Source organism: Oncorhynchus nerka, linkage group LG27 (assembly GCF_034236695.1).
Source record: "Oncorhynchus nerka isolate Pitt River linkage group LG27, Oner_Uvic_2.0, whole genome shotgun sequence".
Classification (NCBI taxonomy): domain Eukaryota; kingdom Metazoa; phylum Chordata; class Actinopteri; order Salmoniformes; family Salmonidae; genus Oncorhynchus; species Oncorhynchus nerka.
The window spans coordinates 48161243-48179613 of NC_088422.1; the positions used below are offsets into that span (position 1 = coordinate 48161243).

Below are 18371 nucleotides of genomic sequence, written 5' to 3' on the forward strand. Positions count from 1 at the left end.
AAACTTCAAACAGGAAGTGAGCCAGATTTTTGAGGCGCTGTGTTCCAATGTCTCCTTATATGTGTCACGTTCTGACCTTTATTTCCTGTGTTTTGTAATTAGTTAGTATGGTCAGGGCGTGAGTTGGGTGGGCAGTCTATGTTTGTTTTTCTATGATCTGAGTATTTCTATGTTTCGGCCTAGTATGGTTCTCAATCAGAGGCAGGTGTCATTAGTTGTCTCTGATTGAGAATCATACTTAGGTAGCCTGGGTTTCACTGTGTGTTTGTGGGTGATTGTTCCTGTCTCTGTGTTTGCACCAGATAGGACTGTTTTGAGTTTTCACATTTCTTGTTTTTTTGTAGTCAGTTGTTCATGTGTACCTTAACGCATTAAAAAGAACCATGGACACTTACCACGACGCATATTGGTCCTCCGATCCGTTTCGCCTCTCTTCTTCGGAGGAAGAGGAGGAAATTCATTACAATATGGCTGTGAATGCGCCAGGAACGAGCCTACACTTTCTGTCGTTTCCCCAAGGTGTCTGCAGCATTGTGACGTATTTGTAGGCATATCATTGGAAGATTGACCATAAGAGACTACATTTACCAGGTGTCCGCCTGGTGTCCTCCGTCGAAATTGGTGCGTAATCTCCAGCTGCATGTATTTTCCCATGTCATTCAGAGGAGAAACCAAACTGCCACGAATGACTTATCATCGAATAGATATGTGAAAAACACCTTGAGGATTGATTCTAAACAACGTTTGCCATGTTTCTGTCGATATTATGGAGTTCATTTGGAAAATAGTTAGCATTTTAATGACTGAATTTTCGGGGGGTTTTCTCAGCCAAACGTGATGAACAAAACGGAGCGATTTCTCCTACACAAATAATATTTTTGGAAAAACTGAACATTTGCTATCTAACTGAGAGTCTCCTCATTGAAAACATCCAAAGTTCTTCAAAGGTAAATTATTTTATTTGAATGCTTTTCTTGTTTTTGTGAAAATGTTGCCTGCTGAATGCTAGGCTTAATGCTATGCTAGCTATCAATACTCTTACACAAATGCTTGTTTTGCTATGGTTGAAAAGCATATTTTGAAAATCTGAGATGACAGTGTTGTTAACAAAAGGCTAAGCTTGAGATCCAATATATTTATTTCATTTCATTTGCGATTTTCATGAATAGTTAACGTTGCGTTATGGTAATGAGCTTGAGGCCATAATTACGATCCCGGATCCGGGATTGCTCGTCGCAACAGGAGAAGAAGAAGAAGTTACAGGTCTGTGAGAGCCAGAAATCTTGCTTGTTTGTAGGTGACCAAATACTTATTTTCCACCATAATTTGCAAATAAATTCATTAAAAATCCTACAATGTGATTTTCTGGATTTCTTTCCTCATTTTGTCCGTCATAGTTGAAGTGTACCTATGATGAAAATTGCAGGCCTCTCTCATCTTTTTAAGTGGGAGAACTTGCACAATTGGTGGCTGACTAAATACTTTTTTGCCCCACTGTATACAGTAACCATGGCATTGGTGTACCAGGACATGTCTTTTACCTGTCCAGTCAGTGCAGAATCAGATGGAGGAGAGAAGACGAGAAGAGGAAGACCCTGATACTATTTAGATGCACCCCAGGAGAGGAGGCGGCTTCTGGCAGATAAACTATGCAAATCTCCCTCCTCCTCCATGTCCCTTCACAGTCTCTCAATTGCACCTCAACACAACAGACTAGTAAGCCTAAAACTGGGTCAGTAAAACAGGGCAAGAGTAGAAAATAAAAAGATTTGTCTTGCCGTCTAATTAATGCCCTCCGGACATGCAGTTCGTTCTGAGGTACTTTTTTATCCTACTATTATTTGGGTTTAAAAACAGACTGAAATCCCCCTGGGGCCCACTGGACGACTTCGTTAGTCTGACTAATAGACAACATTCAGGCAACAGCAATCTGTCACGACACTCTGAGATGGAGGAGATTACTGCAGAGAGAGAGAGAGGAGGATGTGTAAAGAAAAGGAACTAATTTGCAGGTAACAAACAAGAAATGCATCAGTACACGGGCAGAGCCCAAAGATCTGTATAGATAATGATTTATTATGATGGGATAAAGAATTGTAAGAACATCATTATGTCCAGCCTCCCTCACCCACCCTGTCCCAAATAATAATCTCATCGTTAATAATTTACTATTGGCTTCTCGTTAGTGACTCTCAACGTTGAGCACTCATTAGCATTCTAACACAGTGGAAACCCATAAACAGCTTTCTAGCAACAGCTGCACATTTTATGGGGCTGGGGGAGAGAAGATGACAGGGATAGAGAGAGGGAGATGATGGCTGATAGATAATGATAATGATGAGTTTGCTCACTACACAGCACAGCTGCAACAGCCGTCTGTAATTGCAAACAGAGAGAGAGAGAAGAGAAAGAGGAACAGAAAGTAAGACAGAGAAAGAGAGGCATTGAATAGATACAGTGCCTTCGGAAAGTATTCAGACCCCTTGACTTTTTCCAAATGTTGTTACATTACAGGCTTATTCAAAAATGTATTCAAAAAATATTTTTCCTCAGCTATCTACACACCCCATAATGACAAAGCACATTTTTTGCAAATTTAGATAAAAAACAACAACTATTTTCTACATTGTAGAATAACAGTGAAGCCATCAAAACTATGAAATAACACATATGGAATCATGTAGTAACCAAAAAAGTGTCAAACAAATATTTCAGATTCTTTAAAGCAGCCACCCTTTTCCTTGATGACAGCTATGCACACTCTTGGAATTCTCTCAACCAGCTTCACCTGGAATGCTTTTCTAACAGTCTTGAAGGAGTTCCCACATATGCGGAGCACATGTTGGCTGCTTTTCGCTCACTCTGCGGTCCAACTTATCCCAAACCATCTCAATTGGGTTGAGGTCGGGTGATTTTGGAGGCCAGGTCATCTGATGTAGAACTCCATCACTCTCCTTCTTGGTCAAATAGCCATTACACAGCCTGGAGGTGTTTTGTCATTGTCCTGTTGAAAAACAAATTATAGTGTTACTAAGCGCAAACCAGATAGGATGACATATCGCTGCAGAATTCTGTGGTAGCCATGCTGGTTAAGTTTGCCTTGAATTCTAAAGCAATCATTGATAGTGTCACCAGCAAAGCAACCCCCATACCATCACACCTCCTCCTCCATGCTTCACAGTGGGAACCACACATGCAGAGATCATTCGTTCATTTACTCTGCGTCTCACAAAGACACGGCAGCTGGAACCCAAAATCAGACCAAAGGCCAGATTTCCACGGGTCTAATTTCCATTGCTCATGTTCCTTGGCCCAAGCAAGTCTCTTCTTATTATTGCTATCCTTTAGTGGTGGTTTCTTTGCAGCAATTCAACCATGAAGACCTGAACAGTTGATGTTGAGATGTGTCTGTTACTTTAAATCTGTGAAGCGTTTATTTGGGCTGGAATTTCTGAGGCTGGTAACTCTAACGAACTTATCCTCTGCAGCAGAAGTAACTCTAGGTTTTCCTTTCCTGTGGCAGTCCTCATGAGAGCCAGTTTCATCATAGCGCTTGAAGAAACTTTCAAAGTTCTTGAACTTTTCTGTATTGACTGACCTTCATGTCTTAAAGAGACACGACAGTCCATCATTACTTTGTTTATTTGAGCTGTTCTTGCCATTATATGGACTTGGTCTTCTACCAAATAGGGCTATCTTCTGTATACCACCCCTACCTTGTCAAACAACTGATTGGCTCAAAAGGAATGAATATCCACAAATGAGCTTTTAACAGGGCACTCCTGTTAATTGTTATGCATTCCAGGAGACTATCTCAAGAATCTGGTTGAGAGAATGCCAACAGTACACAAAGCTGTCATCAAGGCAAAGAGTGGCTACTTTGAATATATATAAAATATATTTTGAATTGTTTAACACTTTTTTGGTTACTACATTATCCGATTTATGTTATTTATGTTATTTCATTTGATGTCTTCAAAATTATTCTACAAAGTAGAAAAGAGTAAAAAAAAATATTAAAAAATCTTGAATTAATAGGTGTGTCCAAACGTTTGAAGTTAGTCGGTTAGGACATCTACTTTGTGCATGACACAAGTAATTTTTTCAATGATTATTTCACTTATAATTCACTGTATCACAATTCCAGTGGGTCAGAAGTTTACATACACTGAGTTGACTGTGCCTTTAAACAGCTTGGAAAATTCCAAAAAATTATGTCATGGTTTTAGAAGCTTCTGACAGGCTAACTGACATCATTTGAGACAATTGGAGGTGTACATGTGGATGTAGACCTCCACAAGTCTGGTTCATCTTTGGGAGCAATTTCCAAACGCCTGAATGTACCACGTTCATATGTACAAACAATAGTACACAAGTATAAACCCCATGGGACCACGCAGCCGTCATACCGCTTAGGAAGGAGACACATTCTGTCTCCTAGAGATGAACATACTTTGGTGCGAAAAGTGCAAATCAATCCCAGAACAACAGCAAAGGACCTTGTGAAGATGCTGGAGGGAACAGGTACAAAAGTATCTATATCCACAGTAAAACGAGTCCTATATCGACATAACCTGAAAGGCCGCTCAGCAAGGAAGAAGCCACTGCTCCAAAACCTCCATAAAAAAGCCAGACTATGGTTTGCAACTGCACATGGGGACAAAGATCGTACTTTTTGGAGAAATGTCCTCTGGCCTGATGAAACAAAAATAGAATTGTTTGGCCATAATGACCATCGTTATGTTTGGAGGAAAAAGGGGTTTGCAAGCCGAAGAACACCATCCCAACCGCGAAGCACGGGGGTGGCCGCATCATGTTGTGGGGGTGCTTTGCTGCAGGAAGAACTGGTGCCCTTCACAAAATAGATGGAATCATCTAGGACAAAGTCAAGGACAACAAAGTCAAGCTATTGGAATGGCCATCACAAAGCCCTGACCTCAATCCTATAGAACATTTGTGGGCAGAACTGAAAAAGCGTGTGCGAGCAAGGAGGCCTACAAACCTGACTCAATTACACCAGCTGTCAGGAGGAATGGGCCAAAATTCACCCAACTTATTGTGGGAAGCTTGTGGAAGGCTCCCTGAAACGTTCGACCCAAGTTAAACAATTTAAAGGCAATGCTACCAAATACTAACTGAGTGTATGTAAACTTCTGACCCACTGGAAATCTGATGAAAGCAATAAAAGCTGAAATAAATCATTCTCTTTACTATTATTCTGGCATTTCACTTTCTTAAAATAAAGTGGTGATCCTAACTGACCTAAGACAGGAATTTCTGGGGGGTTAAATGTCAGGAATTGTGAAAAACTGAGTTTAAATGTATTTGGATAAGGTGTATGTAAACTTCCAACTTGAACTGTATAAGTGAGTGATATAAAACAACTCTACACCTTGACGACTTCACACCCTCCAGAGAACGCACATCTGACAATTTCACACCCGTTGTGCACATCGCCTTCTTTCCAACTGCCTTGAACTCCTTCAATTCTGGGGTCTTGTATGACAACAGCAGCCCCTACCCTCCTGCACCTCGCCCGCATCAGTGACATTCAGGGTGGGGAGGATGTATTCTTGGCCCTCAGTCCACTTGTGAGAATGCGTGCTGTTGGACACAAAAGCTTGATAGGTTGCTGGCAAGGACTCACAGACCTCTGTTACTATCTGCTTCAGCAGGCAGGGTGACTGGATCCCTCTCCCAGATCTTCAACTGATCTGCTTGTGCTCTGCATCAGGTGGCCCAACTTTGCACACCCTGCAGTCAGCAGGCTTGAACACAGGCTGGCTGAAGACATAGTTTGTGACAGTAGGATGGAATTATGGAACAGTTACAGGACATCACACTCACCCTCAGGGTGCATTCAGCTCGCACACGTGGAGACACTCACACACAGAGATGCACAAACACATGCGTACACACACAAAAACCTACATCCCACAGGCACGTGCACACCAGTGGTGTAAAGTAACTAAGTAAAAATACTTAAGTACAACTTTTACTCCACTACATTTCAAAATAAAATATATTTTTTACTCCCATACATTTTCCCTGACACCCAAAAGCACTGGTTAATGTTGAATGCTCAGGCAGGACAGTAGTATGGTACAATTCATGGGCCTATCAATATATCAGCCAATGATCTGGCGGAGTCACTAAACACAAACACTGCGTTTGTTAATTACATCGGAGTGTGCCCCTGGCAAAAAGATGTTGTCTTGTTTGCTTAATACAAGTCATTTGATGTATAGCAATTACTTGAACTTTTCACTTTTACTCAAGATTGATAACAGAGTACTTTTTCCACCACTGTACTTAAGTAAAACCTGATACTTTTACTCAAGTAGTATTTTACCCTGTAACTTTTACTTGAGTCATTTCTACTAAGATATGACAATTTAGTAGTTCTTCCACCACTGGTGCAAACACACACACTTCAGACCTTGTCCTCATTATGAGATCTGAGCTGACTGCTACTAACTACATATTTGGAGAATCTGTTTCTTTTTTAAATATGTCTAACTGGGTGTGTGGGAGGTTGTTACATAACATTTGATTAATTCCAAAAGTATAATGTTATTTTCAGAGTGGCGTGGATAACATTTTCTCCATTGTGTGCAGAGGGGAAGAAGACCATTTTAGCAGGTTACGGTTGTTAGTCATTGACAAAATAAGGCTTCATACAACCTTGGTCATTCTTGAAAATTTTTATTATTTTTCACAAATGATCAGTTCAAACATACAGTTTTTCTATAAAATAGTATAGTGTTTAAAAAGGCACCTTACAACACACGCAAAATAATAGTATTTCAAAAATAAAAACACTGTTCACTGTCCTCGTTTAATGCCAACAAAAAAATAAACTGTTTTCACAGATAAGACACATAACAATGCATTCAGAAAGTATTCAGACCCCTTGACTTTTCCACATTTTGTTATGTTACAGCCTTATTCTAAAATGGCAGAAATTGTTCAGGGGGAAAAAACTATCGACTCACAATACCCCATGCTGACAAATGTTTTTTTTATTAATTTAATTTTGAAAACTGAACTACGTATTCAGACCATTTACTCAGTACTTTGTTGAAGCAGCTTTGCCAGCGATTACAGCCTCAAGTATTCTTGGGTATGACGCTACCAGCTTGGCACAGCTGTATTTGGGGAGTTTCTCCCATTCTTCTCTGCAGATCCTCTCAAGCTCGGTCAGCTTGGATGGGGAACGTCACTGCACAGCTATTTTCAGGTCTCTCCAGAGATGTTAGATCAGGTTCAATTCCGGGGCTGTGGCTGGGCCACTCAAGGACATTCAGAGACTTGTCCTGAAGCCACTCCTGCGTAGTCTGGGTTGTGTTCTTAGGGTCATTGTCCTGTTGGAAGGTGAGTCTGAGTTCCTGAGCGCTCTGGAGTAGGTTCTCATCAAGGATCTCTGTACTTTGCTCCGTTCATGTTTCTCCTCGATCCTGACTAGTCTCCCAGTCCCTGAAAAGCATCCCCACAGCATGATGCTGCCACCACCATGCTTCACCGTAGGGAACCTACCAGGTTTCCTGCAGACGTGACGCTTGGCATTCGGGCCAAAGAGTTTAATCTTAGTTTCACCAGAGATGGTTGTCCTTCTGGAAGGTTTTACCATCTCCACTGAGGAACTCTAGAGCTCTGTCAGAGTGACCATCAGGTTCTTGGTCACCTCCCTGACCAAGGCCCTTCTCTCCTGATTGCGCAGTTTGGCCGGGTGGCCAGCTCTAGGAAGTCTTGGTGGTTCCAAACTTCTTCCATTTAAGAATGATGGAGGGCACTGTGTTCTGTGGGACTTTAAATGCTGCAGACATTTTTGGTACCCTTCCCCAGATCGGTGCCTCGACAAAATCGTGTCTGAGCTCTACTGACAATTCCTTCAACCTCATGGCTTGATTTTTGCTCCGACATGCAATGTCAACTGAGGGACCTTATATAGACAGGTGTGTGCCTTTCCAAATCATGTCCAGTCAATTGAATTTACTACAGGTGGACTCCAATCAAGTTGTAGAAACATCTCAAGGATGATCAACGGAAACAGGATGCACCTGAGCTCAATTTCAAGTCTCATAGCAAACAGGCTGAATACTTTTACAAATAAAAACACAGAAATACCTTATTTACATTAGCAAACATTTATACAAACCTGTTTTCTCTGTCATTATGGGGTATTGTGTGTAGACTGATGAGGCAAAAAAATGATTTAATATATTTTAGAATAAGTCTGTAATGTAACAAAATACGCAAACCGTTTCAGAGTGCACTGTATTAGATCAATACAATGGAATGGAATGCAAACTCAAGTTTGTTCAAGGAGCTAAAAAATAAACATAACCCTAACATTTTTCCCAAAAGTACCAACGATAGGCTAGATCAGTGTTTCCCAATCCTGGTCATGGGGATTCAAAATGTTCACCCCACACATTTTCATTTTTTCCCCATCCCAACTGAATAAACTAATCTAAGCATTGATGAGGAGCTGATTAGTTGAATGAAGTGTGTTAATGCTAGGGCAAAACAACAAAAATGTGCATCGCTGTGGGTCCCCAGTATCAGGATTCAGGAAAAATGTGCTAGAAGTACACCAGATTATTGTACTGTAATACTCTTACCATTCCTTCATCTTCACCCAGTCTGAGTTCAAAGGCTATTCCACTCTGCTTTTAAAGGGTAGAACAGAATATAGTGCACTTGGTACCTTCGTACTAGAGAACACCTATACAGAAATTCACTTACGGCAGGCAGAGGCTTGAGGTGACGTGATACGAGTTGATAATATTTTACTGTAATTTTTCAGTGGTATTTACCTGTTAATACTCATTATGCACTTATTTGAGTGGTAAGGATACTGATACATAATTAAACATACTTTACCTATCTGCTAGTGAATGGTGAATAGTATGTTCGTTTCAATGTATCACAAATAACACAAACTATAGTTATTGTAAGTATTGTTTGGTTATTTTAAGGTAAATATCAGGTAAGAAGTAGTGGAATGTAAATTAAAGTGTAACTCATGATTTGTCTCTCTTGGCCTATACAGTATGTAAACTCTAGTTCTGAAATTAGTTTTGACCTAGGCAGTGGTCCATTGTTTGACCACAGTTGTGGTGAGTATCTCCCAGCAAATGGAGCCAAAGGCCACGTAGTATGGAATGTACTGTAGTGATAAAGTTTTTCCAGAGACATGTCCACACAGACACGCGTGCACGCACACGGACGTAAACAGACGCACTCGCACGCAAACAGACACACACGCACACACACAGTCAAGCATGCACACACACAGTCAAGCACGCACACACAGTCAAGCACGCACACACACAGTCAAGCACGCACACACACAGTCAAGCACGCACACACACAGTCAAGCACGCACACACACAGTCAAGCACGCACACACACAGTCAAGCACGCACACACACGTCCCTGGTGACATCTATAGTTCTTCAAAGTAAGCCACTCTGGTCTTGGTGCTCTGTAGAGTTAGCTGTAAGAGAAGAATACATTCATTAGATCTCCAAAACACCATAAACATCTGAACAGGAGCAGTTCTACTGCTGTACAACAGTGCTACGTCACACATGAAATAGCAGGTGGGGTTAGTTTCAAAGTGGCAAAGACTGTAAAGGTGCCATATCCATTGACAAAAACAGACTTGGACAGGTTTTTTGATACCTAGAAGTGACTTGTTAGCTGGCAATGTGGCTGTTTGTGAGGTGACATGATCCACCTAGGATAATGCTTTTGCATGTACCACCTCACCTTCTTGACAGTCTGTGTTTACATTCAGCATTCTGACAGAACACGTTGAAGTCATTGTTTGTTTGTTATTTTGATTGAACCCCCGACCATATCCTTATGGAACGCTGACACGTTTAGAATCCTGACTTAATCTAGACACTTGTTTACTCCTGGTTCCCTTAGTTGAACACAAGTTTCAACGTTTAAAGACGTTATGGGGAGGACAAATCGAATAGAGAGCGTTGTCGTCTTGCCGGACACTTAATGGGCATGATTTTCTTGTCCTGTCAAATACACAGCTCTGACTGTGATCTAAGGGGGTCACGATGACTGACATGTCTTTCTAGTCTACCTCTGCTATATACTTTGAAACCGTCTCAGAAGTTCGGGAGAGTACCACACGGCACAACGCCTCTCCCCAATGTGACCTACTTTCTGTGTGTATGTACTGTAAATTGTAAAGTATTTTGTCTGTAATGTCTTTTTCGTTGTGTGTCGGACCCCAGTAAGACTAGCTGTCGCCATTGGAGTCGGCTAACGGGGAGCCTAATAAAAATTGAAATAAAAAATATCAGAGGGAGCAGCAAGTGGTGGAGGTTTGAAGCACTACGGGATGAATCCAAAGCTGAGATTTGTGCATGTACTTTAACTCAATTCTCTGAACAAATATCCCATTGATATCAATGCGTGATTATGAGTTATATCACCTTATCTTAAGTCTGTTGGAATTCTTGATGGACAAGAATTTTAACAACCCCCCCCCCCCTAAAACCTCTACAAACTGAAACCTAATTCAGTCAGGTAAAACAGAAAATGTTTTTTTCTCCTGTCCCCGATTAACCTAATGTAACAGGCATAAAATAAACACTTGAAAGGATGCCCCGCATTCTGGTCATGGCGAGAGAGAGAAACTGTCGGGGGAGGTTCTCTTCTGGGGACTGTAAATAGCGAGGCACACGTCCAAAAGTGGAAGTCGCATCACAGACTCTCTTCTTTTCCCCCTGAAAACGGGATGTTTCCATCTTATCAGGGGGACTGCCAGCTTAAATACTAGAGTCGGGGGGGTTGGAATACATTATTGGTGCTAAACTGTTAGCTAAATCTGTAGACACGGGTGTTCAAGCTCATCAAAATATACAATATGAGGGAGAGAAATGGATGTGCACAGTCTCTGTTTATCATCTTCTATCCTTGCACGGACCTAAAATCCCCAAATGTCCCCTCAAGGATAGCAAAACAAGGAAAATTATCCCTCGTGGAGACGTCCCCATGAGGACAAATGCGATTTTAAGCTTAGGTTAGGGTTTGGGTTAAGGTTATGGTAAGGTTAGAGAAAACAACATCATTTTGAATGGGCATTAATTTTAGGTCCCCACGAGGATAGAAGAACATAACGTGTGTGTGTCACCATATTATATTTTCCATTTCCTCATCATGCTGATATTAATACAGATACTTACAATGAGCCATTTCGCAAAAAGATAATATTAGTTTTAAGAGTGTTGAAGAGTAAGTAAGGTTATTCAATAAAGACTTTTTATCTACTTTTTATCTATTCAATCACGACAAAGTCCATAGCTGTGTACCAGCCTAAGAAAATCAACCTAATCTTTACCTCCTAGCTACTCTTCCGAAACCCACAGTGTGAAGTTCATCATAACTTATTTCATTTGTAGCCAAATAAACTGCATGGTTTACAGAGTCGTAGTGGGAGGAACACACACAATATCATTGCGTGACTCCAAGTTTACTTCAATATGTGTTATTATATGAATATTTGCGCATAAAGGTGTTTCCACCACCATTTCTCGCATGATTAATTTTACCGACACAAAAAGATCCCACCGTGTCGAACGACAAAAATTGTATGGCGGCATTTATAAAATTGTTTCCATCACAGCTGTCGAGATTTTTTTCATACAGTATGCTGTTACTTGCATAAAAACTGTGGAAGGAAACATGGTTAGTGATAGTTATTTCCTACAACTTTCTGAAGAGGCAACGAAAATTCCCTGTGTCTGTAAATGTGCAGTACTTTGTGTAGCCGTTAGCGATGATGCTAATGACATTTCTTCTGGTAGATGAAAAGGCTTTCGCAAAAACCTCTCAATTAAATGTTAACTACAAAGTAGACCATGCTTACCTGGCAGAATGATATCAGGATTATTTGCATTAATCCAGTGGGTATTTGTTTTTTTTTCTACCATCACTGCTAAACAACAGCCTCTTGCTAGGTGCTGCACTGGAGTTAAATGGTAACTACACCCAAAAATAACATTGTCCAAAATTATTCCCAGACCTAAAAAGTGGTCTCTTGATGTGATTTAAGCATTGTTGTGAACTTAGAACATCCAATTGAGTTGCTTTTCTATTAAATAAGTGTGATTTTGAGAGCGAAAATAATTTTAAAAAAACAGGGGGAAATTGAAACTTGGAAAAACAAAACGGAGAAAATAGAATTTGAGAAAAAACTTAAATCAGGCAAAAAATAATTGATTTTATAGGGCCCCTAAACCAGTGGTCCCTGTCGACTCCGGGCCTCCCTCCCTTTACTCCATTACCCTCTCTGCCTCCTTCCCTCTCTCCTCCCACCTTCTCTCAACCCGTCTGCACCCTTTCCTCTCTTCTCCTCACCCCTTCGCAGCCTCCCCTTATTTTTCTCAGGGTAAACACACAGATAGACATACCAGAGAGCCACACTGCAATGGCAGTGCAGTCTCAGTCCCCAACACAAAGAGTATTGCTCACTGGCCCCAGTTCAATTAAACAAGCAGTGACTAAGCCCAGCTAAAGCTCAGAACACCCAAGGTGTTCCCATCCATTCCAATGACTGATCTCAGTGCTAAAATCAATTAGTGCTACTCAAACAAGTTTATTTTACACACGGAGACAGAAGGGGTGGCAGGGGGAGGGAGAGGCATTTTGTATGGATGTGCCAAAGCTCACATTTCACCTCAATGGTTTTACAGATTTAGCAAAGAATCTGAGGGTTGCAGATAACGGTTCAGGTTGTGAGCTTAATTTGTTAATTCCTCTTGATGATAGCAGAATAAATCTCTATGTGAAAGTAGTTAGACGGTTATCTAACGGTTATGTTTGATATGCAAGTCTGTGGTGTTTGAGTGGTAGGCTATATATGAGGTGTGTGGGAGCAGTCTGTAAGGAGTGATGTGAGAAGACTGTATGACAATTGTTTGTGTGAGATACACCAATGCATGTGTCATTGACACTGGATAAGTTAGCGACAGACATCACTGTACCTTTTTGAAGTTGCTGTGCCAGCTGGTGCCTCTCTTAGTGTTAGGTGTTTATGACGATTGTGTAGAACGTAATCCTATGTATGTGTGTGCGCGTGCGTGTCTGTCTGAGGAGTTATAGGGCTTACCTTTTTGAAGTTGCTGTGCTTGCTGGTGCCCTTCTCAGTGTTCTCGTTGTGGAGTATATCCAGAGGCGTTTCTCGCTCCTTCAGCTTCAGAGACTCTATCTCTGTCTTCAGCTCATTCAGCTGCTCTTGAAGGTGCTTACTCTTCTCCATATACTCCACCCTGAGAGGACCACAGAAATAAGAATGACAATCCTCCACCTGGGTCATACAGGCCGAAACAAGAAAATATTATCCAAACTTAAGGATAAGAATTTTTTCCCCGTTCTCTGTTCCACAATGTTTTGAATTAGTTCTGCCCTAATGAATAGAATCCTGATCAAGACCTCCACAGATGAAAATGGTTGAGTTATTAGTCTTCCCATGTGACAATCTGTCATTTTGATTCATGAATATGACAAAAAAACGGTTGTAAAATCTTGAATAGCTGCTTGAATTTCATTGATTAACATGAAGTTATAGATATACAAACAAGACGAATGATAAAACAACATGTCTACATCATTATTTTCAGAACTTAAACATCATGAACTAGTACAATCTGTGCCACATCTTTACAAACAAATATCAATGTATTGTGACATTTCCGTACACTATAATATCCATTAATTATGAAATGAGTGCTTCTGACTGGAATGCGTCAACATTGTACCCCCATGAGTCACGGTCCATGACATTTCTGTGCTCAACGCGTGATAGAGCACACGGGACATGTCTCATTCTGTGGTGTACTGTACATGTGTACAATCAATCAGTATCTAATTGGATGAAGTCAGGTGGCAGGACAGAGAGAGTGGCACGTGAGTGACTCACTTTTCCGTCTTGAGAGATGGGAGAAGAGGGATTAAAAGATGGAGAGAATTAGACAGGGAGTCGGAGAGAGCGACAGAGCAAGAGCAGGAGATGCGGTTGACAAAGACGAAGACAGGCAGTCCGAGAAGGAGGGGGAGAAAGAGTGAGAGAAAGAGAGCTATGAAGAAGAAAGTGACAGGTGAATACAGGACAGAGAGGGAAGGTTACTGTAGAGTAAGTACATCTGATTGGATGAAGTCAGGCAGAAAGAAAGGCAGTAATGAAGTCAGGTAGAAAGAGAGCCAGCTCCTCGAGATAGAGAGCAAGAGAGAAAGAGAGAGGGGGACGAATAGAACAGAGACGGAAAGAGGGACAAGTCTGTAATAGTGGTGTACATCTGATTGTTAATGCTGCAGGATGGAGCGAGGTGGTCAGTCACTCCCTTATCCTCCTCGAAAGAGGAGAGAAGAGACAGAGAGCAAGAGAGAGAAAGAGAAGGATGAGAAGACAGAGAGAGCGAAGTGGTCAGTCACGCACTTCTCCTTCTCGATCTCCATGGAGAGGCGCTTCATGTCTGTGTCTTTGAAGTCAAAGCTCAGGTTCTCTCTGCTGAAGCTCAGGTCTGGAGGCATCGCATCACCTGGGACGGTCGAGGGCTGGGAGGAGAGAAAGAGAGGTAGAGGGGTGGGGAGGGAAAAGAGAGAGAAAATATAAAATGAGAGGGGGATAGTGAGTAGCAGCAGAAGAGAGTGACAGAGAGAGAGAAGTAGACGAGAGAGGATAGATGGAAGAATAGGATGACAGAGAGAGGGATGGAGTGACAGATTTGGATGAATACTTTGATATGAGCGCAGACACACGTAACACACTTCGGAATGGTGACGGAGGCAAAATACCCTAGAATGCATTAGTCAGATCAACTATATGCCCTGAGCGTGTCTGATGCTTTAAGCTAAATGTTTGATGAAATAATTAAGACATAAATTACTAGAGCGGGTCCGACCAATATGCTGGTTAACTTTGCTATTATGCACACAGCAACATGGTCTAGGAAAAGTCACCAATTCAACCCGCACTGATGTCTTTCAGAACCATGGACAGAGACCACTATCCAACGCGGGAGAAAGTGCATGTTATAAAAAAAAATGTTTTTGTTATTACATAACCATATAGTCTTAGACTTATGACTGTACCATCCCCACAGCCTCTACAATGGATCAGTCCACTCAGACAGGTGCGACTCAGACAGGTGTTTTGTACATGTTTTTTTGAACCAGGTTTTCTGTTCACTTGAGCTATACGAGATGGAAGGGAATTCCATACAATCATGGCTCTGTATAATACTGTATGTCTTCTTGAATTTGTTCTGGACCTGGGGACTGTGAAAAGACCCCAGGTGGCTTGTCTAGTGGTAAGTGTGTGTGTGTCAGTGCTGTGTGTAAGAAGACTCTACCAACAATTTGGAATCTCCAATACAATGTTTCTTATAAAAACAAGAAGTGATGCGTCAGTCTTTCTATTGATAATAGCCCTTTGATTACAATGAAGAGCAAAACGTGCCACTCAGTTCTGGGACAACTGCAGCTAAATTAGGACCTTCTTTGTAGCACTTGGCCATATGACTGGACAACTTATTTAGCCATCTTACATATAAAACCTTATTCGTTCATCAAAAAATTGTGAATAACTCACCACAGGTTAATGAGAAGGGTGTGCTTGAAAGGATGAACATAACTCTGCAATGTTGGGTTGTATTGGAGAGAGTTGGTCTTAAATAATTTTTCACACACAGTCTGTGCTTGTATTTAGTTTTCATGCTAGTGAGGGCCGAAAATCCACTCTCACATAGGTACATGGTTGCAAAGGGCATCAGGGACTTAACAGCGCAATTTGCCAAGGCAAGAAACTCTGAGCGCAGCCCTATCCAGAAATCTGGCAGTGGCTTCTGATTCAATTACATTTTCACATAACTACTCGTTGCAATTTCGATGAGGCGCTCTTGTTTAGATATTGGTAAGTGGACTGGAGGCATGGCATGAAAGGATTTGTTAATCCAGTTGTTTGTGTCGTCCATTTCGGGAAAGTGCCTGCGTAATTGCGTACCCAGTTCACCCAGGAGTTCATTTGCACACAAAAAAACATTCAATAATGAAAAGACCTGTGAGTTGTCCTTGTTAATGCAGACAGAGCTCCAACTTCTTAATCATAGCCTCAATTTTGTCCCGCACATCGAATATAGTTGCGGATAGTTCCTGTAATCCTAGATTCAGGTCATTCAGGTGAGAAAAAACACCACCCAGATTGGCCAGTCGTGTGAGAAACTCGTCATCATGCATGCGGTCAGACAAGTGAAAATGATGGTCTGTAAAGAAAACTTTAAGCTTGTCTCTCAATTCAAAAAAACGTGTCAATACTTTGCCCCTTGATAACCAGCGCACTTCTGTATGTTGTAAAAGCGTTACATGGTCGCTGCCCATATCAGTGCATAGTGCAGAAAATACACAAGAGTTCAGGGGCTTTGCTTTAACAAAGTTATCAATTTTCACTGTAGTGTCCAAAACGTCTTTCATGCTATCAGGCATTCCCTTGGGAGCAAGAGCCTCTCGGTAAATGCTGCAGCATATCCAAGTGGTCATCGGGAGCAACTGCTTGCACGTGTGTTACCACTCCACTAGCTCTCCCTGTCATGGCTTTTGCACCACAGATACCAAAACATCTTGACCACCAAAGTCCATTTGATGTCACAAAGATGTCCAGTACTTTAAAAATATCCTCTCATGTTGTCCTGGTTTCCAGAAGAGGATGTCTTCCTTAACTGACCCCCCATAAACGTAACGGACATGTACCGTGAGCTGTGCCAGGCCCGCCATATACCAGGAGCTGTGCCAGGCCAGCCACGTCTGTTGACTCATCCAACTGTAGAATTCACTGGCTTGTACGCAAAGCAGTAATTGTTTCAAAACATCTCCTGCCATGTCATTGATGCGTCGTGAAACAGTGTTGTTTGATGAAGTAATTGTCTGTATAGTTTTTTGGGCCTTTTCCCCCAGCATTGTCCCAGCCATATCCACGGCAGCAGGAAGAATTAAGTACTCAACAATAGTATGGTGCTTGCCTGTCCTAGCCAGTCGATAGCTCACCATATAAGATGCTTATAGCCCCTTCTTATTAATGGTGTCTGTTGCTTTTATACATGTCTTACGACTCGACAGTCGTCTTCATTCTCACTCAAACAACTCCCGTGGCTTATTTTTCAAATGGTCATGTTTGGTTTCTAATGTTTGGTTTCTAAATGTCTGCGAAAGAGTGAAGGTTTCCTGTGAGAGAGTAACGGTTAATGTGATTGGATGTTAATTAATCGTGTTACATAAAACACGACCTATCTTTCCTTGCATTTATGACACTGTTTGTCGTTATATCATATTCCAAGCATTTAAAAATGTAATTATACATTGAACTTGAGCCTGTAAAATAACTGGATTTTGCTGTCGGACACTTTTTGTATGGAGATCTGGGAAGTGCACTGTAACCTCGTAACATTTCGTATCTTTCTATGTTACGGTGTAAAAACAGTTTTCATGGGCACACATATCCAAAATAATGTTGGAGATTGTAAAATCTAATGCTTCTAACCGAAAGAGCAACTTAAAGATGATTAACAAAACTCAAATCCATTCTGTCATTAACAGGGTTCTTCAATAATTATCCATAATAGTTGTTTGATGCGCATTTGAGGTCTAGCTGTTAAGTTACGAGAGAACATTCTCACACTACATCAGTTGATTCAGGAAAGATTTTTCTGAATGACAATCAAGTGATAAAGAGCTTGTGTGATATGGCAGGCGATTGAACAACAGCCAAAGTGTTGGAATTAATGTTGATCATAAGGATTGACAACGTTTGTGTGTGTGTTGTTACGGGGTCAAGATAAATAGCCTGTCTATTCCTGAGGATTCTTGAGGTAAGATTACAATGCCAGCTGTAGTCTAGTTGTCTGTTTGACTTATGGCAGATTTGTTACATTGAGCAGATAGTGTCAAGTTCATGAGAAAAAGTGATGGGCGATGGAACGCTAGCTGACTTGTGATGGGACAGTGAGTCTGTGTGGTAGAGCCATCGTCATGCACAACATGAGTGCAATGTGCATACAAAACATACACTTCTAAAGGCTTTCCCAAAAAACGTTCCGAATTAAACGTAGACTGCAATTTAAAAAAGAACTGGCAGAATGGTATCAATTGGGTGGGCGTTAATTTAGCAAACTCTCCCATCACATGTCTAGTAGCCAACAAACACCCTAGCGAAACAGTCAATTGCAAGGTGTGCAGTTGAATTAAAGGGGAACTACAGCATTTTTTGCAAGGCGCACAATTGAATTAAAGGGGAACTACACCAATTATATAAACTTGTTTTACTCAGTGGGTCTACTGATATGGTTTAA

General features: G+C 41.3%; 1 protein-coding gene across 2 annotated transcripts in view; it reads right to left on the minus strand.

Moving 5' to 3' along the window:
* Window positions 1-6689: 6689 nt before the first annotated feature.
* The window catches only part of nf2a (NF2, moesin-ezrin-radixin like (MERLIN) tumor suppressor a), a 67495-nt gene continuing 55813 nt past the window's right edge, over window positions 6690-18371 (minus strand). Inside the window, exons 14-16 of one of the 2 annotated variants that reach the window (XM_029638440.2) lie at window positions 14468-14586; window positions 13142-13301; window positions 6690-9502 (exon numbers count right to left, since the gene is read on the minus strand). In XM_029638440.2, the coding sequence (XP_029494300.1) occupies window positions 9452-9502; window positions 13142-13301; window positions 14468-14586 (330 nt within the window). In that variant the 3' untranslated portion in view covers window positions 6690-9451. Of the gene's footprint in view, window positions 9503-13141; window positions 13302-14467; window positions 14587-18371 lie in introns of those variants that run through there. The other variant, XM_029638441.2, reaches the window with a different exon arrangement.